Genomic DNA, 24,479 nt, shown 5'->3' with positions numbered 1-24,479 from the left:
ATGGGACACAAATCAAGCCACAGCACAAAGTGGAAAAAACCATTGGGAAAGATTAAAACAACAACAACAACCAGTTATTTAAAGACAATTAGACTTTTCCCAACAGAATTTCTCATCATTTTCTTTTTTCTTTTCTTTTTTTGAGGGAAGACAATTCTTCTTTTTAAGAAACCTATATTATAAATATAAAACAGTATTTGAAAACAAAACCAAATCAGCAATGAAACTGAGTGTTGGGATATTTTTTGGAGGCCTCTTTGGAGCTCTAGGAATTTTGTTCTTTTTAGTGGCCTTTGGTACGGACTATTGGCTCCTTGCTACAGAAGTTGGAAGGTGTTCAGAAGGTCTGAATGACACCACGGTTAGTATATATTTTTATTCCTTTGAATGGTATCTTGCAGTAGTACTATCACAAAGATGTTAGTTTCTCCCTCGCCTAGAAATTTCACTTATGCAGGAGAAACTCTGTCTATAGTATAATGCGAGTCTCATCTAAATCCCATTAACATGCAGGAAAATATTTTATTTGATTCTGACATTGGTCAGATACATTGGGAATCAACAGAGGTATTAAGAAGTTATTCCAAATTCCTGCAACCCATCAATCTATGGCTTTCCCCTCCGCAAATGTGTACTAAAATGTTTAGATTTTTTCACTGCCCATAGAAGACTATTCACGCAGCGGAGAGAGCAGTGCATGTACTCATGCAGACAAATGTAACTGTTGTGTTTCTTTCCTGCAGGAAGAGAAGATAATTTTCCACCATGAGGGTTTCTTCTGGAGGTGCTGGTTTGATGGGAAGGTAGATGAGAATGATAACAGCATGTGGAAGTTTTGGTACAGTAAGTATCCTCCTTTTCACAGAGCTTTTTACTTAGAATGGCTGCTTCTCTTTGAGCCAGTGTGGTGTAGTGGATAAAGTGTTGGACTGAGAGTTGGGAGATCTGGGTTCTAGTCCCCATTCAGCCATGAAAAGCCACTGGTTGACTTTGGGAAATCACAGACTCTCAGCTCAACCTACCTTACAGGGTTGTTGCTAGGATAAAATGGAGAGGAGGAGGATTATGTATGCCGCCTTGGGTTCCTTAAAGGAAAAAAAGCGGAATATAAATGAAATAAATAAAGTCTGTCTTGATTCATTACATGCAGAGAAAGCAAGCTATTTGTATAGGGCTGCAGCCAATGTCATGCTAACATTCTGCTCATGCAGTATTTATTTATTACATTTTTATACCGCCCAATAGCCGAAGCTCTCTGGGCGGTTCACAAAAATTAAAACCATAATAAAACAACCAACAGGTTGTAGGGCTTCCACCCCACCCGACCCCGCAACCCCTGGTAACCCTCTGTAGGGTCCCTCAACCCTCCTGAGCTGGGGAGCTGCAGCTGGAAGGGGAAACATGCTTTGCCACGAGATGCCATCCTGCACTATTGGATGCAACCCATAAAGACCCCAGTTCCTGAATCTGTGATGTCACAGATATCCTTGGAGGTGCAAGAATATGTTGGTTTGCAATAACCCACAGAGCAAGCGCTCTCTACTTGAGCCCTGTACAACCAGTACACTTGCTCCAGTCACTTGGCGTTCCATGCGACCAAGAAAAGTCATAAGGTTGCCCCCACAGAACTGACGGAAGAAGGAAAATAGACACTAGTGACATTCCGCAGACACTGGCACAAGAGCTTGCGCAAAGGCCTTCTACAAATGTTTGCACAAGAGTTCACGCGTTGCGACATAATTGGTTCTACAGCAGTTGGCGGACGTCTGCATATGCAAGAGGTTGCACGAGCTCTTGAGCAAATGGGAAAACACCTCTGGATTTAGTTGCACTTTTCTCATGCACTGCTTTAGCATGAGACGTCTTTGATTTAGATTTTAAGCCTGCAGGCTGGCAGGCTCTGTTTCCCCCCCCTTTTTTTTTCTTTTTGTAGACCACCTAGTTTTTCTGGGCACTGTAACAATAATAAATAGTAATGAAAACAGATGATATACAAAACAGGAGGGAATAAATGTGAGTTGCTTGTAATGTTTGAGAAATCGAAGAATGATACCTGGGCACTGTATAAAAGTGAATAGAAGTTACTGAATGTTTTATTAAACTGTGTGTATCCCACCTTCCTATAAAATGCTCACGGCAGCTTGCAATAGCATAATTTGAAACCACATCATTCGTTAAAACAACGCAGTAGCATAGCAGCACTGCACAACCACCTAATGTACCTAGTACCACGGTGTACAAAAGCTTTGCCCATGTTCCTGCTGCTCCCTGCTTTTCAGACTAAGGTAGAATGGCCCCAAGGAGGCATCACCAAAAAATGGGACAAAAGACAACACCGATTTGCATAAAAGTTGCACATGCTAATTTAGATGTATAGATACCAACGTCAAAAGGCCTACAGTGATTTAAACAAAAATACAACAGAGTTCATTCTAGCACGGGCAATTGTGATCAGGTGGTCTGTGCACTTGCTCGGCCCTGCTCTCCAGTTGCTAGCTGTGGATGGGCAACTTCAAGACCTCTGCTGCTCTCCCTTCTTACGGTTCTTCATCTTTAAACTGGACTTGGATGAAACCGTCCTTCAAATAAACAGGACACCCTAGGATGCAAACGGAGAGGTAGCGAAAGTAATGAGAAGGCAGATGTGGTCCCCATGCCAGGGATTGTGGGGTTGCCTGGAGGAGAGGGTGGATGATTGGAATGGAAGCGTGGCATTTACCATGATGATATTTCAGTATGTGGCCCTTCGCTACCACAAGATGGAGTGATGGCTACTGATTTGGATGGCTTTAAAACGGGTTAAACGAATTCCTGGAGGAAAAGGCTTCCAATGGCTCCTAGTCCTGATCGCTATATGCTACTTCCAGTATCAGAGGCAGTATGCCCGTGTACACCAGTAGCTGGGAAACATGAGCGGGAGGGTGCTGTTGCACTCATATGCTGCTTATGGTTGGTTGGCCACTGTGTGAACAGAATGCTGGACTAGATGGACCCTTGGTCTGATCCAGCATGGCTCTTATGTTGTTCACACCATTCATAATTTTGTACACCTCTATCATCTCTCCCCTCACTTCCCTTTTCTGTAAGCTAATCAGTCCTGGATGTTGTAACCGTCCCAGCAGCTAATAATTTTAGTTGGCTTTTTCTGCACTTTTTCTGACTCTACAATACCAGAACTCGGCACGGCATTCCAATGTGGTCACATCATGGATTTGTACAAAGACAATGTGATATTGACTGATTTGTTTTCAATGCCTTTCCTAATTACGCCTAACATGGAATTTGCCATTTTCACAGCAGCTGCTGTTACCTTGTTTCTCTTACAAGTATAATGTATATGCTGAATGAAATGTCATTTTGGAATAAATGGCAAGGAAATTGGAACATGTCCTTAAAGTTTAGAGCAGTCTTTTCTAACCTGGTGCTATGCAGATATGTTGGACCACAACTCCCAGCATGGCTTTCCCTGGCCCGTCCATTTGCACTTTCTACTAATTTAACTGTCTCCATATTTTTGCACATTGGCTTAAGCATTCATTAGCCAAACCAAGTCATGAAGCTGAGCAGTTTTACAATGTGCTTCTAATGTAGAGCCCCCAGAGACTTTATTTATTTATTTATTTATTAGATTTTTATACCGCCCAATAGCCGAAGCTCTCTGGGCAGTTCACAAAAATTAAAACCACAATAAAACAGCCAACAGGTTAAAAACACAATTACGAAATACAGTATAAAAAGCGCAACCAGGATAAAACCACACAGCAAAATTGATATAAGATTAAAACACAGAATTAGAACAGTAAAATTTAAATTTAAGTTAAAATTAAGTGTTAAAATACTGAGTGAATAAAAAGGTCTTCAGCTGGCGACGAAAGCAGTACAGTGTAGGTGCCAGGTGGACCTCTCTGGGGAGCTCGTTCCGCAACCGGGGTGCCACAGCGGAGAAAGCCCTCCTTCTAGTAGCCACCTGCCTCACTTCCTTTGGCAGGGGCTCACAGAGAAGGGCCCCTGTAGATGATCTTAAGGTCCGGTTAGGTACATATGGGAGGAGGCGTTCCTTCAAATAACCTGGCCCCAAACCGTTTAGGGCTTTAAATGTCAATACCAGCACTTTGAATTGGGCCCGGACCTGGACTGGCAGCCAATGAAGCTGGAAAAGGACTGGCGTCATGTGATCTCGCCGGCCAGTCCCTGTTAGTAAACGGGCTGCCCTGTTTTGTACCAGCTGAAGCTTCCGGACCGTTTTCAAAGGCAGCCCCACGTATAACGCATTGCAGTAATCCAAGCGAGAGGTTATCAGAGCATGGATAACTGTAGCTAGGCTATCTCTGTCCAGATAAGGGCGTAGTTGGTATATCAACCTAAGCTGATAAAAGGTGCTCTTTGCCACTGAGTTCACCTGTGCCTCAAGTGACAGTTCTGGATCCAAGAGCACCCCCAAACTACGGACCCGATCCTTTAGGGAGAGTGCAACCCCGTCCAGGACAGGGCAAACATCACCTCGCCGGACAGATGAACCACCCGCTAACAGTACCTCTGTCTTGTCTGGATTGAGTCTCAGTTTGTTAGCCTTCATCCAGTCCATTACTGTGCCCAGGCACTGGTTCAGAACAGTCACTGCCTCACCTGGGTTTGATGAAAAGGAAAGGTAGAACTGGGTATCATCCGCATATTGATGACACCTCAGTCCACATCTCCGGATAACCTCCCCCAGCGGCTTCATGTATATGTTAAACAGCATAGGAGATAAGATAGAGCCCTGCGGAACCCCATGGCTTAGGAGCCACGGCACAGAGCAATAATCCCCCAGCACCACCTTCTGGAATCGGCCATCCAAGTAGGAGCGGAACCACTGCAACGCAGTACCTCCAACTCCCAGCTCAGACAACCTATCCAGAAGGATACCATGGTCGATGGTATCGAAGGCCGCTGAGAGGTCCAGGAGAACCAACAGGGTTGCACTCCCCCTGTCTCTCTCCCGACAGAGGTCATCCCACAGGGCGACCAAGGCAGTTTCCGTTCCAAAACCAGGCCTGAAACCCAATTGAAATGGATCTAGATAATCCGTTTCATTCAAGAGTGCCTGGAGTTGTCCTGCAACCACCCGCTCAAGCACCTTGCCCCCCCCTACACACACACACACACACACACACACACACACACACACACACTTTGATACAGATTTTTGGAGACCAGATGTATGGAGACCCGTCCATTGCTCTATAAGCCTCTCTTAGATTGTCCGAATAGAAAAAGTTGTCCTTTTATGTAAATGCAAGACAGTGGCTTAAAGTGTGTTGCTGTTTTTCAGCTAACCAGTCACCTTCCAAAAACTGCACCCATGCCTACCTCTCTCCATTTCCTCTCCTCCGAGATCAGCACAATTCAACTGCCTATGACTCTGCAATTAGTAAGTATTCTCTTGCTCACTGGTGTGTGAGAAGGGCTATCACTTTAATAATGTGCTTGCAAGATCCCAGAGACATCTATGTTGATAGAAAGAGAGCCCAAAACTAGGTGGACAGTGATATGATCTATCAATGCCTGCAATTTTCCTGCAAAATGATACATCTGATACTTACAGCACAATCCTATGCATGTTGACTCAGAAGTAAGTACCACTGACTTCAGTTGGGCTCACTCAGTAGTACGTGTGGATAGGGTTACACCATAAAAGTTCAAGCTATCATTATAGAGCAGGAGCGGGGAACCTGTGGCTTTCCAGATGTTGTTGTACTACAACTCCCTTTATCCCAGCCATGCTGGCTGATGGAAACTGGAGTCCAAGAGTGTTCGGAGGGTCACAGGTCCACCATTCCTGTTACTGGGACTTTTGAGATCTGGCATTTAACACAGCACACAGTTACACTTCAGCATTGGATAGATAGTAAATGTAATATATGAATTGCCTTTCAGGGTCAGCTAAACATCAATTGTGTACAGTGCTGAAAACATAAGTTGTAGCTTTCATATATCGAAATTAGCCAGAGTAGGATTCAGTGAGGTTTTTCCATCAGGAACTGATTCCATCAGGACAACCAGAACTGTAAATCTTCCAAATTTGTTGGGGGATTGGGGCACCCTCTGAAGCTGATTTGGTGGGGGTGGGGAGGGCTGGAGAGGAGAGGAGAGAGAAAGTCCTCTTGCACAAGTTGTCTTCTGTCTGTGACCTTGGCTTGTGCCCTCAGTTTTTCACATTGCTTTAAATGAGACTAGAAAGGAGTCCAAAGGCTATCATTTCTTCTGAACTAAGACTTCTCAATCAATTTCTGAAGGTTTTGTTACTTACGGTCTGGTTTACATATTGGGTTGGATCCAAACATGCTCTTCCACAAATGGAAGGACTGTTTCTGTGAATGGAATTCAAACCCTCTCCTTTCAATCCAGCTCCATATGTTCTATACATTCAGGAGCAACCATTAGAACACAATATCCTAACCCATGTGATGGCAACCAACTGATATGGATCTAAATAGATTTATTAGGTACTACAAGATGCCAAATGTGTTTGAACTCAAACGAGATCTTTTTCAGAGGAAAAAATATATACCCATATCTAGAAGTGTACTGTCAGATGCTAAGTAAGCCTTTAAATATGAAAAGGCATATTTAAGATGATCTTTAAGATGATCATAAAGCATTATAATGGCCCAAATGTTTAAAAGATGTGTTCAAAATCTTATTCTACAAGTTTAAATGAGTATAATTTGTCATTACCGTTATTTCTTTCTCATAAATAATAATAACAACTTTTCTTAAATTTGTGCATATAAATTGATTATATGCTGCCTTCGATAAATATTCACTTCTGATGGGGAAAAAATCATTCTATCTAGATTTCACCACCTCATCACCCCCAATTTTATCATGTGTAAGCTTCTATTTAATGTGATTTGATTTGGAGTAATATGCTATTTTAGACTTGTGTGTTAAGTTTATTGATTAGTTCTGTTTCAAATTGACTTAAATGGCTTTAAAACTTTTAAAGGTTTTTTTTCTGTTCCAAAAACAGTCTAATTTGAATATATGCATATGATCTTACTATCTTGTTTTTAATGAAGTGTATCTATCTAGTTATATCTTTCCCCAAATTTAAATGAACCAATTTCGTTGTGAGAAAAGAATGGTGAATTACCAATGGTACTGGAAATTTCCCAGGGCATAGTCTAGTTCTGTATCTACACTGAGACTTCAGTAATTAAAATATGATTGCATTATCTTTGATCTTAAAATATCTTTTTCCACAATAATGTGATAAATGGAGTTTAGCTGTATGTCAGTTCTATTCTTTTCTCCAAGGGACTATACTTTCTATGTGTAGCCATTCATTAACCCATTCTAAACAGTCCCCCTCATCTAACAAAGCATTGTAAGAAATTTGCTATTATTGTTGGCTACTAACAGACAGGCTGCAATCCTATACTAATTTATCTGAGAATAAATTGAATCCAGTTTAAGTGCTACTATACATATTTACTTCTGAGTAAATATGTATAGGACTGAACTGTTAATAATTCTAGCAAGAACTCAGACTCAGAAACACTCATCTTTAATTTCTTCATGAGGGCCAATCTCATTGCTAATTATGATTTTAAGATCTTCATTGTGATGAAATAATGTCCATATTTTAAAACTCTGGACTATTAAAAATGTAGAATTTTAACACTTATTTTTAGGCACCACCATTAACACTTATTTCACCATAATGGAGAAATTCAATAATTACTACAGGGCAATTGATATAATACAAATGTTTGTCTTTGGGAACCTACGTTCTCCTCTAGAACCCCTTTCTGTGTCCTCAGCTAGCCATGTCTCACTGCTGTACCTAATTTCTAATACAAGAACTATGTGGTAAAATATTTGTCAGCCTTGCTTACAATGTGAGTGCGCTGCAAATTATACATGTTCCAAGTCTTAAGTGCCTTACATTTCTCTGCGTATTTGTCACTGGTGGATACTGTGCATTCCATTTGTCTTCAGAATGTCTCTTGTTACATCCCTTGATTCCAGCCGCAATGGTATTAGGCACATATAAATGTCCCTTTTGCAAGTGGACATAAAACAAGGGCCCAATCCTATATAAATTTACTCCCTGAGCTCAAGTAGGCTTACTCCCAAGTAAATGTAAATTGAATTGCAGGCATTATCCAGTGTAATTAATCACACACATGCTGTCTGTCTAATGCCCACCCAATGTTGATAAAACAGAAAAGTAAAGATAGCTTTTCTTTCTAGCTCCATATAATTGCTTTCAGGCCGAAACTGTCATAACTTTCCTTCTAATGACAGAAACCACAGGCAACTGAACCTGACAACTCAGCTGAAATCAAGATCAGTATGTCTCTTAAAATTGGTTCTTCCACAACTTGTATGTGCCTGTGCTATGTATGAGTGCGGAATATCCCAAATGCTATACTTGCAAATGGGAGAAAAACAAACCTGATAAAGGTAATTAGTTATGTATCCAATGGTGGCCTTAGCGGAAAGCATTTCTGCTCACTTGTCAGCGCACCTGATTTTCACTGATTCATCCCACCTCCTGCAGTGCTTCATACCATACCCCATTCTGCTCTAGAGGGTCTCCCAACCCTTGGAAGCAGCTTTTGGTGGGAAATGAGGGTCGGTGGCAAAAACTGGGTGCCTCAATGTGCACAAGTGAGTGTGCTTTCCACTAAGGCAAAGCCACCATTGGATATAGCCTATTCTTTTCTGCTAGCAGTGACAAATAGCTTTTGGCAATTTAATAGTAAGCTGTGCCACACTTCTGAGAAACTGGTCCTTTCCTAAAAATTGCTACCTGCTTTCAGAAGCTTCAAAAAGGCATCCTCAATAACTGAGGTTCTGAAATATGTAAATATTGATGAAACAATTGGTTAAATACTCATCCAGACTGATTTTAATCAGACTGATACACCTGGTTTGCGCATAATGCTAAGCTATAGTTTATTTTACCATGTATTATTGAATTCTGGGTTGCCACGATGTGTGAACCCATCTGCACAAAAAATGATGCTTTGTTAACCATGAACAACCCAGAAATAATGCCCAGGATGTTTAATGGATTGTTTAAGGCATGGGTTGCCATTACTTGTGAACCCAGAACTGCAGGTAGTTCATGGGTTGCAACAGAGGTGGTGAGCAAGAATGGTAAAACAACAACCGCAACTTCCTCTTCATGCCAGTACTACAATGCCGCAAAGACTTTTGTGATACAGGGAGGAGGGCAACAAACCATCTAGGGATTGAGAAAACAAGCCATGGATTGTTTGATTGTCTGCCAGACAAACCCTGAGTAAGCGAACAAACCATTGGTTAGCCATGGATAATATAAAGCATGGATTACCATTAAGTGTATGAACCAGATCATAGCCTCGTTAAAAGGTTAATCAGCTTACCTAGGGTGACCATATGAAAAGGAAGACAGAGGTATTTACAGATTTTGTATTTTTGAGATATGAAAGAAATGTTTAGAAAAGTTGTTTTCATGATGGGAATTTCAGCAGGTACCATTTGTATGCACGCAGCACCAGGTGAAATTTCTTCATCACAAAAATTAAAGCTGCAGGAGCCCTGCCTAGCATGACTAGATACAAAAGAGGGCAGGGTGGATACTGGGAACGAAATGGACTGATTCTGCAAACAGGAAGCTTTCCGTTTAAAGGAAAAATTACCCTGAAAAGGCACAGTAGCATTATGCCTGTCCACAGTGGACAGGTTGGTGTTGCGATTGCATTTAGAAAAACAGCAATTTTCGACTCCCAGCCCAATCCATACTTTAATAAAGACAAAAATTACTGTGGGCAATTCATTAATTTTAAACACTGGCATTTTGGCTTGGAATGTTCTTATTTTTCAGAGGGGTAGGGGAAAGAAGTAGGCAGATCAAATAAAAATATAGATAGTGGACCGACACTGAGAACCCTTTGTAGGGAAGGAGGCTGTGTTGCACACCCAGACGATTGGCAAACCTCATATCTTCCTTGAACAACAATCTGAGTATGCATAGGAACGCTAGCATCACACTTTGCCAAATGACATAGGACCAGATCAATTTCAGGATTGCTCCTAATCCTGCAAGTGCTGTGATTCTGTGAAGGGCATTAAGGGATAATTTATTATTCTTGTGGCTGGTGATATCGCTACGGCAGAAATCAGACTTATGTCAAGTTCATTCCCTCTTATCCTCTTGTACTGTTCCCAACATTATTATATTTTTAGCTTTGTAGAACATTGCCAAAGCAAGTGCTGTGACATGACGAAGAAAAATGTTGTGGAGCTAAGTTATGGAAACTACTCTCTCTTATCCTGTTGCAACAACACAGAGTAGTCACACCTAAAATGCACAGCACTGGTTGAATTACTACACTCCTTTCTTACAGCACTCTACTTTGGAAATACCTTGAATATAAATATTGCAAATATATCTGCTTTACTTGTGAGGGGACCATTTATAAGGCATTTAGGTATTGCACCTAACCTCATGTTTATACAGTAATCTTTTAAATCCTGTCCTTGTAATTGCTGTTTTTATTGCATTTTAATGCATCATTTTATGGTTTTAATCTATTTTAATTGTGCCTTGAGTGCCATTTTTGGGTAGAAAGGTGAGATACAAATCAAATCTCTGAAGGCAATTGCTAAATACATAAGGGAAAAGGAAGAACTTTATAGAAATAAAATATTCTGGGCAGTAATTAATTGGATGTATATTTTGGCCACCCCAAAGTCTCAGAGAGGAGAGCAATATGCTAATTATTTTAATCTAGCCCTATCTCTCACTATTCCTGGTCACTATAAGATGGTTTGAATGAAAATAACTTACACTGCTCCTTGAAGACAAGCTCCAGCTTTGGTGAATCTCCAGCAAAAGAGAATTCCAAAGTTAAGGCACCTCTTTTTAAAAGCCTTTGTGGTCCTGGACAATCTTAAAGTTTGTGGAATATTATAAAGAAACATACCATGTAAAGAAAAATCCTATAAAATACTGCCAATTTTTAAAAGCCCCGTTAGGTATCCCACCACCATGATAGCTATGGTTCATAGGTGTGAGGGACAGGGCCATCTCAACACTGAGGGTATGGACCACACAGGCTGGGTTCAGATGATGCAATAAGCAACACAATTGTCCGTTGTGTTGCTTATCATGTCGTGAGGGAGGACAGAACGGGCATACAGCTCACGGTATGCTATTTCCCCCCGTTAACCCACGGAGAAAAACAACGGGCTGCTCCATTGCTTATCCGAAGACCCATTGATTAAAATGTTGTGTGGCAGGCTCTGTTGTGTGTACCGTGCGTTATTTCCATTGGCCCTAGACTTCTTCAGCAGGAGCAGCCGAAAGTTCCCCAGCCACTCCTGTACAGCCAGCAGAACTTGCAATGTATGATAGGATAGGGCTGGGAGGACTGAGGGTGGAGCACCAGCCGCCTGAAAGGACGATAGGGCTTTCAACCACACGATGCGGGATGGGACAACATGTCGTGTGGGGCGTACTGGCAACATAACACACTGTGAGTTGCCTATTCCCTCCCCCATTGCCTAAAGTGTTGTCCAAACTCACAATGTTGTTTCCAATGTTAGTCCTATTTAGAATAGATCCATTGAAATGATTGGGACTTAATTTAGACCGGGGTAGGCAACATGGTGTCCCCGGACACCTTTCTTGGTGGCTATCAAGACACCCTACTTTTCCCAATTTTTATTTTAAAAATATTGTAATATTTTGTTGAATATGCCCAATGAAATTATAGTTTCTATAATGTATGATTGTTTTTTCAATTCATTTTTCCCAAAGCACCCAACAATAACATACCAAGACAACTACAACAGTACAAAAACCAAGGATGAAAACAATTGTTTGAAGTCATAACATGTCTGTAATGTTTCTTGTTTCCCAAAAATCTTTGTTTTTCACATTTTTTTTAGTGTTTTCAGCCTCTCTTTCTTTTCTTTTTTTCTGGAAGAAAAAACTGTTGGGTAAAAGTATTTTTGCTGAATGACTTTCTATTTACTTTTGCAATTTTTATCTGTGGCCATGACAGAATTTCAACAAGTGGCTATCAAAAGCAGACTAGTAAACATAGTAATACAAATGTGTGGCAAGCTGGTATGTTCATCAGGGAATGTTTTTTTTTTTAAAAAAATATCAATGAAATATCCTACAATAATTAAAAATAAGGAATATAGATCATCAGTCATATGTTACAATTTTAGAATTGTATATATTTGCATAATAGTTCAACATATGTCATGAAATATCAATATCTACTTCTGTTAAAGATAATATATACAATATGGAATCCTAGTTTTTTATATATTGTACAATTTATCAGACATCTTCAGTCGCATAAGATTGGTTGAATGAGTATAGCTTCTCTTAGCTCAATGTTATTAATAACTTACCTCATATTAAACTCCTTTTGATGTCTGCATATTAAACTTTAGCTGTCATTTCTGTTACAGGGGTCTACCTTTTTTGATTATCTCATACATTTTAGCTCTAGGAAAACATATAACAACTCATAATTTATCTAACAGGAAGAATTAATATCCCCTTTTTATAATTTATAAAATGAATTTATTTCTATGACCACAGTCTTCGTAAAGTGTCTCTGAAAATAGATGTGTAATTAGCCAGCTAAATTATTGTTATGAACCTTTTTTTTTCTTGGGCCACCATATGTCACAAAACTCTCAGCCCATTTATCACCAGCTGCTTCCATTATTTCAGCATTGCTTGCCCTTGGCTCAATGAGATTCTGTAATTTTGCATTTTGATTTGAATAATATACAAAGAACTTTACTGTTTGAATGACTCCGATGATAGGCAAATTTGCCTTGCTCTTTAGATACGTATTTTGCCTTGTTCTTCTATGTTTCTAATTTTGTTTCTTAAAAAATCATATATAAATGCATTTTATGAAATGCATATATTTCTTAAAAGGTCTCACTTTTTATTTTTAAGGAGTAAGGATTCTGAGTACTTATCATGGCTTTGCCTTAAGAATTCCCAAATGTACTTTTCTTCCTTGTCTCTGTTTCTACTTTGGTGAAATCAATTGTATCTGCTAGTGAAACCATATAATTATCTAGAAGAATCTTGGCTAGGTTTCAGCGCACCATTTTATGAACGATTTCCATTGACCAAGTAAATGAACTTATTTACCACATGCATCTACTGTAGATACCAAGCAACAATAGGGTTTCATAGCATACATCATTATATTCCAAGATTATCTGATAGGATTTGGTGTTCAGGTCTAGCAAAGGATCTTATAATACTGTTATAGAGGAAGCCATGTTCAAATAAATGTTCATCTTGCTAATGAGAATTAAAATGTGTGTGAACAGAGTGGGTAGGTAGAGGCTTGTTTTCATAAAATTGCCTTGCATTCTAAAGATGGTTTTGAAAAATATCTTTTCTGTATCTTTCCCCCTCCCTACCGGGATAATTTCTAGTTTATCGTGGCTTTTGGTCAGTGGTCATGCTGCTGGGAGTTGTCACTGTGGTTGTTGCTAGCTTCTTCATCATCTGTGCTGCACCGTTTGGGAGCCACGTGCTGTACAAAGCAGGGGGAGGATTTTTCATCACTGCTGGTAAGTGACATGTTTATACAAGCTCAGTCACCCTATTATTGTTCCAAGCCAACTCCCTTTATCCTAAAAGAGTGCCCACCATTTGGTATGCTTGACGTGAAAAGAATAATTAATAAACCCAACAATTCACAAGCAACTGGGAGTTTTCTTGCACAAGGTTCACTGAAAGAAATGGATACTGAATGAGAAAGCTCATAACACACCTAGGGATGGATCTGGGATCTGTCATCCTTTTACAGAAGGGCTCTGCTGTTGGAGCCTGCCCATTTAATAGGGGTCCCCTGACCCTCTGTGTAGCATTTTCAGGAGGATGGAGGAGTTGTCCTGGGAAGAAAAGGGTGGGGAAGTCTACTTCTACCAGTGCAGTTGCATGCAGCTAAATCTGGATCCAACCCCTACTCTCCACTTCAACAGGTACTGAGCTGGATGGATTGTACCCAAAGGCATACATTTGGGCCATATATTGAATCTTTGGGTTTTAGTCAATATGCATATATTCATAGTTCAAAAAATTAGAATATCAAATATTTATGCATGTTAAACAACAGTACTATTACAGGAATGGGTAACTTGTGGCCCTCTGGATGTTTTGGCCTACTACTGTTATAAGTCCTCACCATTGGCTATGCTTACTAAGGCTGATGAGAGTTATAGGCCCAAACATAGAATCATAGAATAGTAGAGTTGGAAGGGGCTTATAAGGCCATCGAGTCCAACCCCCCACTCAATGCAGGAATCCACCCTAAAGCATCCCTGACATCTGGAAGGCCATAAGTTGCCCACCCTGTTTTAGTGTTCCCTATCAATCTCCCAGCAGCATTTATAGAAATTAACACCACCCCTTGGAAGAATTATAATGGCAAGAAAAAAGAAAGATGGCTACTCAGCAATCTGGAACATCTTACTCGCACAGTTCCCTTGGTGGTCTGTGATTCATCTGTGAGATGTGTTCCAGGAAGTAGAATGTCCAGCTTGGATCTGAAATATCTGAATTGAAATTCCTACTTGGCCAAGAAAACTTACGTTTTGACCTTGTGGACAACACAAGATGTGTTTTTTTCCAGTCAGTAAAATGAGTTGCCTGTTTTAACAATGAGAATCATAAACTGGCCACTCACAGTTTTTTGCGGGTCCTTTTGATGATGCCATCCGCTTCCCACATGTCTGCCGCTCCTTCTGCTCTATTCTTTGCAACAAAATAAGACCTGGTAAATCCGATTTATTTATATTCGAGATGAAACTTGCTGCCATGTCCTGCTGTATGAAGGAAAATCAGCATGATAAAAACACCCACTGAATGGGCCACGTGGCCGTTGCTGCTTCCACTTTCTTCTCCATGCGAAGAAAGAGGAAGCTGCTTGTCCTTATTGTGGGACAGAAAACTGACGGTAGGGAAATGCGATTTCCCCGCCCACCCACGCTATCTGATGACGCTCATGGCATTGGCTCCTGCTTTTAGAAACTATTGTTACGGAGACAGCTATGTCACTGGGGTCTTCCTGTGCCACTCAGTTGATGCTAAATTGTGCCTTTTTGCTGCAGTAACGTGGACCTCAGGAGTGGAACTTCTTTGATATTTCTGTTTGTATAAAAAGTATCACTGTGTCTCCTGGCAACATCCACAGTGAGAACAAAGTCTGTGAAGTAAACAATTGCTTACAAATCAGCATAGTTCTAAATTTATTATAGGCCCCACCAGCCTGAGGTTGCTGTCACTCTGCTCAGCACCTGTTGACTTCATGTCTAAATCATGGAAGGTTTGTGCCATAAACAGCCATTCACTGCTGATGAGTGGACGGCATTGCCATTTGGGAAGAATAAGGAAGGCCAGGAAATTGCTGTTCAATTCACAGGCATTTCTAAAGGTTCTGTGTTCTTTCTCCCCCACCCGGCTTTAGGAATAAGCAGAAGTATATGAGGGAAACAGATTCAAAAAATAAAATAAATGTTAATGACAGAAACAGCTGACCTCAGAGAACCCCGTGTCTTATCTCATTGCACAGCACTGTGTATCAAACATGGGTTTACTTTAAAAGCAAAATAGAAAAATAGAAAAGGAAAGGGGAGGGAGGGAGAGAGAGAATAAGTGCTTATTTATCCTAATCTCCCTCAGACACGTATTTTACATTTTAGAAATAATTTCCCCCAGTCGTTTGTGATTCATTGCAGCTTTTTAAAAAATCTGTTTTACTAAACAACAGTCATTCGTGCCCCAAGCAAAGGTCTAACAAGCTGAAAATGAAGAAATATGCCGCAGTCTGAAATGTTTCTAAAAATGCGTGCTGCTTGAAGTTAATGGTGGGGATGAGGTTAATCTCAGCTACTGGGCTTGAAAACATTGGCTATGGCCGTTCTTGACAATTGTCAGCATAAGAGGCCTCCCAAAATAAATACATTCTGTTTGGCTCATTCCCCTTCATAAAGAACTGACATTACAATTAGGCTAGCAGTAGATCCTTCCAAAACTTTTCAAGCATGATTAATGTTTCGAAAGAGGAGAGGCTAGCAAATACTAATAGTTTAAGGGTGCTATTCTAGGCATGTTTGGACAGAAAAAAAAGGCCTACAACTTCCAGCAATCCCCAGCCGGCTGTCTAAACGTGCCTAGGATTGCACCCAAATCTGTGGCCCTCCAGATGTTCTTGGATTCTTATTCCCCCATCAAACCCAGCCCACATGGCCAACAGATAGGGATAGTGGAAGGACATCCAGAGGGCTAGAAGTTCCCACTCAGGTTTAAGTATATAGGAAGTGACTTCAGCAAATTATTTGACTGAATACTACTCCTAGAAAGGCAGGTTTTACAGAGATGAGGGCCAGATCTACACCAAGCAGGCCCCGCTGCGAGAGTGCCTTGCTCCTGCACTTGCATTTCTTCCTGCCATCTGGACGGGAAGGAACGCAAGTGCAAAGTTTCCTGCTCAGTAAAAGTGAAAGAAATAAAAGGGGGGAGAGAAACGGGGCTGCTCCTCCCCCCATTTTTTATTTTATTGTTTGTATCTGTGCAAATATAGATAGTAAAAATAAAAAACGACGGGGGGGGGGGAGGAACTAGGCAGCCAGAAGAGGACGCAAGGAGAGGGGGGGAACCAGATGGAGATAATATTTTTTAAAGGGGGGCAGAAACGGCCCCATTCCTTTCCTCCTGCCATTTTTTTTTTTTTACTTTTACACAGGCTTGGGGCTGCCCCCTTTTCTGTCCAGCCCATGGTGACCAATCATGGGGCACCATGGGCTGTGACAAGCCTCCGCTGCCAAAAAAGTCAGCTAAGTACCCGACTTTTTTGGAGCGGAGTTTCCAGGGTTTGCCCCCAGATGGCTTTGCAATGGCGGCTGCGTCATGTAGATGATGTGCTGCTACTGCGGCGCCACCCCGGGGCAAACCCTTCGTGTAGACATGCCCCAGGATATGACACTTTGAAAGCAGTTTGAAAACTGTATATGGAGTGTGTTCTGGGCCCCAACAGTGGTCATTACTGTTATAAACCCTTTTAAAGCAGGAGTGTAGATCCTGCCAAGGTTAATTTGTTCTGATTGAAGTTTCTTGTGGGCACGAGGCTTCCCGTGACTTTTATGGTGGTTTATCTTCTTTGCGGACTGGATGAGGATGATTTCAAATTCAGACTAATATTTTAAGCAGATAGATGTCAATCAGTGATGGAGGTAGGGCTGGACCTCGGGGCCCTAGTTCAGGCTCCCACAACCTAGCTCCACCCCCACCCCCCATGACCTCTTAGAGAGCAAGGCAATGACCGATAGGCCCAGCTTCACCACCAGGGTTAACACACATGTGCTGGGACCACCAGGTCTGACACTGATCACTACTACATGATCCTTTGATAATCTTATTTTAAATTATATATAGAATTGTTTTATAGCTAGCTGGGGGCACACAGCCAGGCATGTACAATGTTTCTGATGCTTTACTTATTATTTTTACTTTTAATTTACATTATTCTTTTCAACAACAAAAAAGGTGCTTATTCCCAAGTAAATGTGTTTAGCATAAGGGCAACCAAAATAAACTCGATTTTATTCTTGTTGTCGCGGTGGTGCTACGTGAAATTTGTGTGAGATGAAAATGCGAAACTATCCAAGTTCAGAGTTTTTCTTTTTTCTTTGGATTGGCAGACTGTCTTTTGTTTGGTGTTTGTATCAGGAATAGATTTTGCCTAACAATAATCCTGAGGAGAGAAAAAAAAAATACAGAACGGCCTGATAATTAAAATTTACTGCGAAAGGCTTTTGATCATACACTATCATATGTGTCCTTCTGAAGAAGGTACAAATAACCTGAAGAAATGTTAACCAAAATCTGAATGCTTGGGCCAAATCCCTGCATTCAGCTGAACTAGCCTCTCATTGTAAAACAACTAATACTACACATCTGGGTGAACAAAAAGGGAATGCAAACAATTTCAGAGTACATGTTCCATAGCTGAGTCAAAACCTAAAATTCAGATTGGAAAATGACTTAAGAGGACCTCAGCATTAAACGCCTGCAGAGCATCAGAAATATAATGTGCCCCCTCCTTTGTGTTAAAAACAAAACAGAAATTATAGGTTTAGCACTATTTCAAACAGATAGTGCAAAACATCTATGAGCTGCCCTGGTGCCAAACATCTATGAGCTGCCCTGGAAACAGAAGTATGTAAAATAATACCTAAATATCTAAACTGACCTTTATAGTCTTGCCTCCAAAAACCCATTTACTAATCTCAGGGGAAAACATAACTTTCGCTTTACTGAAATTAATGGCCAACAAATTGACCATACAATAAGCCATATATGCATGTAGCTGTTGTTTCAGACTAACTTTTGATAAGCATAGAAAAATAGGATCATCTACATACAACAGCAGCAGAATTCTTGATTCAGCCAGCCTAGGTAAGTGAAAAGCAGAAGATGAACAAGCCACAATCATATCATTTATCTATAAATTAAACAAAGTGGGAACAAGTCTATAATCCTGGCAGATACCAGGACTGGGATTAGTTAAATTACACTCCAGGTCATACGTCACTTGAACTGTAGTATTCTGATACAGGCAAATAATAAGATACAACAATCTTTTATCACTAGAAGAAAGAAACCACATACCCTCTGGAACTGAATCAAAGGTAAATCTCAAATCTACAGAGGCAACATATGGGCTGTTGTTACCAAACTATATATTTCACAGCTAGATGATTTAAGATCATGGCTAAATGCTGACTTGCTGTTTCTGAACCCCAATCACTGATCTCTCAGCACACTTTCAGCCTCAGTCCAAGAGATTCCTGTTTACATAGATATCATACATTTTGCCAGCTACTAGTAGCAAAGTGATGCACCTACAGTTGAAAAGTTGCTATAGCTGCTTCTTCACCTTGGAATTATAATGGCTTCAGTCCATGATGAGGGCAGTCAACTGAATTAACCTGAATAAACAAAATGGCCTGTAGAGATCCCTACCATATGGGATTAGCCTTCAAGGGTTCAGGTATTACTGAATCTGACCCTGGGTCTTTCCCAAATTTTTATTGGCAAAGAAATGACCTGATTTCAAGCTAAGTTGCTAGAGCCAGTTCTGGGGGACTCAAGTAAGTTTGATAAGAAATGAATATCACTTACCGGTTTAATAGAATCCTTAAAAGTTATTGGGAAATATATATATATATATATATATATATATATATATATATATAGGAATATTACATGCAATCAAACCAAAGAGATCAACCAGGGCACCAAAATCTATTGACAAGAATAATTTTGTGTTGTTGTTTAAAGATGAATTAATCCAGAGCACCATCATGCAAAGCAGTAGCAGTTTTGAGTGCCATGTCGGAGACAGAACTGACCTGAACCACAGGGCACATTTCACAGACAAATTCTCCTGTTCGTGTACCAGTAAAATGAATGGGAGCTGCACAAACTACAACGCTCTTGTGTAGTTCCCTTTCATTTTGGTGGGACTTTTATACTGCCTGTTTGGTGCATTCTCTTCCCCTCCTTATTGTTTTATTATGATTTTATTAGAATGTAAGCCTATGCGGCAGGGTCTTGCTATTTATTGTTTTACTCTGTACAGCACCATGTACATTGATGGTGCTATAAAAATAAATAATAATAACAATGGGACCTGCACAGGAGAACTGACTGGTGGTTTTGTACTCCATGGGAGGCCTAGTCTTCATGTACAGAGGAATAAGATTATTAGCCCTCCAGCGCTATAGTGTACTACACCGCTTCAATCTTCAGTTGAGAAATGGGGTGGGAGTGCTATTTTGCAGTGTTCTCTCATGTTGTAAACTAGCCTTCCTCCACCTGGTGTCCTCCAGACATGTTGAATTACAACTCCATTCCATCCCAAACCATAGATCTAATGTCTAGTCTTTCATTGGCTCTCCCAGGTATCCCTGTTATTTATTTCTGTGATACAAACTAATTCATTCAAACTACTTGAGTCGTGCATCTTTCCTAAATCTTTGTTTCTTCTTCAGGTATTTTATTCACTCTGGTGGTTGTGCTGTATGTCATCTGGGTCCAGGCAATGGCTGATCTTGAAAACTATGTGATTACGAAGAAAACAGACTGTCCCGATTTTTCTCTCTATGTGCGCTATGGCTGGTCTTTTATATTGGCTCCGGTCGGAATATTTTTTGCGATGTTTTCAGGAATGCTGTTCCTACTGGTAGGGCGTACAATTTACCTGCACTCTTAGTGAGTTGTTTGAAATATTGGACTCATACTGAAGCTTTGCTGAAAAACCTATTTTTATACATAGTAGAGTGTGTGTTGGTGCCATTCTAGATCTGCTTTGGTGACTATTGCAATCCTGCATATATCTACACAGACGTAAGTCCTACTCAGTTCAGTGGGACTTGCTTCCAGGTAAGGGTGCACAGCAGATGCAGTCAGCATGTGGCCTACGGTCCACCTAAGGGCCCTGCTGCCCACACCACCGCCCCCTGCTACACTGCTGAAATTTAAGGCAGTCACAGCAAAAGCACCTGTGGTGTGCAAACTGCTACAGACAGCTAAGATGGTGAATTCAAGCTAGTTTCAAGCTAAATTTGGCCATTTTAGCCTTCCATAGCTGTTTGCTGGCAATTGACAGCAAATCACCAGGTGGGGGAATGGCCCCTGGTCCCCATCCTTGGTGTATAGGATTGCAGCCTCAGGTTATAAAAGACGTGAAACTCTCTTTTGAGGTAATAACATCATTTAGTCCTTTCAGATTCCTTCAGAACTCCGTGGGTGCTTCCAGATGAAGCTTTCATTGTGCAACCACCCTGCCTCAGTCATGGAATTTTGTAGGGGGGGGGGGTCCAGATGATGATGTCTCCCAGTTGTAACCATCCTGCTTCTTCCATATTTTTTCTTACTCCCAAACAACAACCTGTCGAAGATGGAATAGCTGCACAATGCCTTTTCCTTGGTAGCACTAGGAGCCCTCTCCACCTGGAAGCACACAACGCATGAACACGTTTTGTAACATTACCTGTCCAAGTTGATCACAAAAGATAAATATGGAATGATTCATGTAAAACAAGTAGGTTTTGTCTGAGGTCCAGCACAACACACGCCAACTTAATAAAGGAACATTTGCAGGTGTGTCAGGAAGCTATGCTTCCTTCCCACATATATTAGCCATTTTAGGTAGGGAAAGAGGCCACTGGAGAGCCAACAGGTGCTGGTAAGTGGAGACCCCTCCAATATCCACACTTCCAGCAATGTCAGACCTGCTGCTTCACATCCACCACAAATATATCCTCTTCAAGGAAGAAGAGCCCGTTGCTCATTCTAGTAATGGCTACTTTTTCTTGAACTGACATAGGACTGGATTCTCCCATTCTGAGTCTTCTTACAAAGGAAGATTCTGTGTGCTTAGCTGAGAACATTCACCGCCTCTAAGTGAGGTACAACTGTTATCGCAGGTTAGCTTCACAGCAGGTAAGGTATCTTAATGGGAGCATGAGGCAAGGCAAGGAGAAGGCAAATGCTCTGTTGTTCATGCACAAATACCAGTCCTGCTTCCTGTAAGAAGGAATCTGCTTCTTATGTGTGCCCCCCTCATTAGGAAGATAGCGTGCGAATTGGTCCCGACAGAGGTGCTTGTGCAGAACAAGCAAATGTTCCACAGCATATCTTAATCCCTTCTGGTTTCAGTACTTGGCGTTAGCTTTAATATGAACAAGCATCGTGGTTCTTAAAAAAACAGTAAGAGTACAGTTGTCCAGGTAATGCTTTAGCCAGTGTGACAGTACAAAAGATGGAATATTGCTTTGATGCAGCTATGTCAATGGAATTGTGCTTTGATGCTGCTATGTGAGTGTATAACAGCTTGAATGCTTCCATGTGGTCCAAAATCATAAACAGTCAGTGCAAAAGAACTGTAACATTTATGGGTCACCTAGTCCAGTCCTCTGCAACAGCAGATTTCATCTGGACTTTAAAAAAAAAGAAAGGAACGTGCATGGTTTTCTGTTGTTGATTGTAGAGCGTTTTTTGTTTTTGTTTTGCTTCCCCTTCCAATTTATGGCTTGACTCATTTCACCAGGTCATCTGTCCATCAGTCACCTTTTTTGTGGTTAACCTGCTCTTAAACCATTCACAGGGTGGAAAAAGAAAAACCAAGAATCATGGGATAGATAGATACATAGAAACCTACCATAAGGAATGGGTCTGAAGTCACCATCCCATCTGAAGACTACATATGGCTGCAGCATCTGCATGGTTCATCTGTTCCCCCTGCCCAGATCTGTAGGAGGCTGATGGGGGAATAAGCCCTGCTTTGCAGCCAGGACCAGCATTAACACTCTGGCATCCTTGGGAAGCTGTTGATGCCTGCCCTAGGCCATATTAAACAAATTTCTAGCCCAGCACTCAGAGCAGCACCAGGTGGCTGGATCAAGCCACCCTTTTATTTTGCCACAGTGCCCCTGGCCTAGCGCTGTTCTGGGGCACTGTGGAGACTGTAAAGGTGAGAAGACCAGGCTATCCAGCACTGCATGGAGCTCTGCCACAGCAGCCAGATAATCCTGCCAGGGCCCACTGACAGAGGAGGGGGATCACCAGAGTCCCTTTTATCCAGGCCCCCCACAAACCCAGAGTCCTATGTATTCAGCCACATGGTGTTTTGCTCCATTCCGGGTCTTATCATTCTGCAATCATCTAGTTTATTTAAAACCATCCGAAGAAAAACTTTCCATAACTTTATTGGAAAACTTTTTCTATAGTCTACTTCTTACAGTAAAGAGGTATGTCCTGATAGTCAACCTATATCTACTTTACTATAGTATAAATTAAACTTTGGCTTTCCTCCCTTTTCCTGCAGCAGTTCTGGGTATAGTTAAAACCTATGTGATTTACTTGTATACACATTTGTAAATCTAACCCAATTCAGGAATTCCATGTAGCTCCAGTGCTCACTGTCCTGGTGCCGACTCCACTGATCTCCTTGCATGGGAGTTTGGCTTGTGTGCATCAGAACATAATACAGAGCTCCAGGATTAACTGCATGATCTATCAGCCAGGAGAAAGTGATTAACAACTAAAAGTATGCCAAATCAACATCCTGATAATATGGGCAGATTTCAAAGATAAAATGCTTATCTCAACATTTACCAGCAATACATGATAATTGGATTTCTTAAAATATATTTATATATGTATAATGACATATGTTTTCTATGAAAAATGGCTGTATACGTTCTTTTTTAAATACAAAGTTAATTAAGAAAATATTTGTATAAAGGAAGGTTTCTTTTTTTTCCAAATGGTGAAGTTGAATTTCATCCATTTAGTACTGCCATAGTACCCACCACTTGCTTGCATAAGTATTTCATTTATTTAGTTGCAACATTTATATTCCTTTTCCCCTATGGACCTCAAGGCATCTTACACTGGCTTCTCTGGCTGTTTCCCATTCAGCAACTTTTAATCCATCTTCCATTGGTGGGTGATCAACCCCTGCAATACTATTTGCAAGGCCATTTTTAAATACCAATAGGCCCATTCTATAAGGGCCAGCCCTACCATTAGGCATCTGAGGTGAGGCACCCACCTCAGATGAAGGGAAAGTTGGGGAACAGGGGTGGCAACCCCCCAGTCATTCCCATCTGTTAGAGGAAGACAGAGTTTGTGTGTCACATGGCCTGCCCTGAGTCCCCTAAACTAGCCTAATGCCCTCAGGTGTGGTGGAGGATGCCATTCCGTCACCAGTAAGGTTTGACTGACAGCCCAGTTGGCTTCTCTACATGGGATGCTGGAGGTGGGTTAGGGAATCTTGTACTTTACCTCAGGAAGCAAAATGTTTTGGGCTGGCCCTGTCATCTAGTGTAATATTTTGGACTCATGTATCCTTAAAACTGTCTGAAGGGATCTTGTGAGCATCAAGCATCAACCAATAGATGCTTGAGAACGACTTCTCCATATAACAGTTGAATACCATGAACTCCACCTGACAGATGACCAGGACTTGCTCATAGATCCATTCAGAAAAGAAAGTGAGAATTCCCATGTAACATCTCCATATGTAGGTACACTCGTAGGGTTACTTAAAAGAAAAAAAGAACCTCTGCCATGAATGACAAAAATGGTAAATCAGAATTGGCCTGAAACGTCGTATCAACATGTCCATGAACAACTGCTACAGTCTGCACCTTATCCCATGTGGTCTGTCCAATTAGGGCCCTGCTTCTGGGTTTTGTTCTAGGAAACTGAAGCTGAAATGACATGTTTGGTGGACACCACATCTTGGCAGGCCAGGCCTAGTTTTGGAACAGAGAAACAGTAAGGAGGCCAAGGAAGGTTGCGTGTGCTTAACTAGCATTATGCTTTTTCCCCCCTTCCCCTCCCTCTTCCTCCACCACCAATCTCCCCTGCAACATGG

The 24,479-nt window shown here is 41.1% G+C and overlaps 1 protein-coding gene across 1 annotated transcript; it reads left to right on the top strand.

Moving 5' to 3' along the window:
- Window positions 1–120: 120 nt before the first annotated feature.
- TMEM182 (transmembrane protein 182) lies at window positions 121–20,477 on the top strand. Its single transcript, XM_063127484.1, has 5 exons — window positions 121–361; window positions 744–843; window positions 5,312–5,410; window positions 13,462–13,599; window positions 20,086–20,477. The coding sequence occupies exons 1-5, from the start codon at window positions 221–223 to the stop codon at window positions 20,304–20,306; spliced, it is 699 nt and encodes a 232-aa protein (XP_062983554.1). The 5' UTR covers window positions 121–220; the 3' UTR covers window positions 20,307–20,477.
- The last annotated feature ends 4,002 nt before the right edge of the window (window positions 20,478–24,479 follow it).

Source organism: Elgaria multicarinata, chromosome 5, assembly GCF_023053635.1.
Source record: "Elgaria multicarinata webbii isolate HBS135686 ecotype San Diego chromosome 5, rElgMul1.1.pri, whole genome shotgun sequence".
In the NCBI taxonomy this organism is placed as follows: domain Eukaryota; kingdom Metazoa; phylum Chordata; class Lepidosauria; order Squamata; family Anguidae; genus Elgaria; species Elgaria multicarinata.
The sequence above is the reverse complement of the archived record's forward strand: the minus strand, read 5'-3'. Positions and strand labels throughout refer to the sequence as shown.

Coding starts and splice junctions, on each gene's coding strand:
- TMEM182 (XM_063127484.1), top strand. CDS start 221: ATGAAACTGAGTGTTGGGATATTTTTTGGAGGCCTCTTTGGAGCTCTA. Junction 844..5,311: donor CATGTGGAAGTTTTGGTACA/GTAAGTATCCTC, acceptor GCTGTTTTTCAG/CTAACCAGTCACCTTCCAAA. Junction 5,411..13,461: donor TGCCTATGACTCTGCAATTA/GTAAGTATTCTC, acceptor GATAATTTCTAG/TTTATCGTGGCTTTTGGTCA.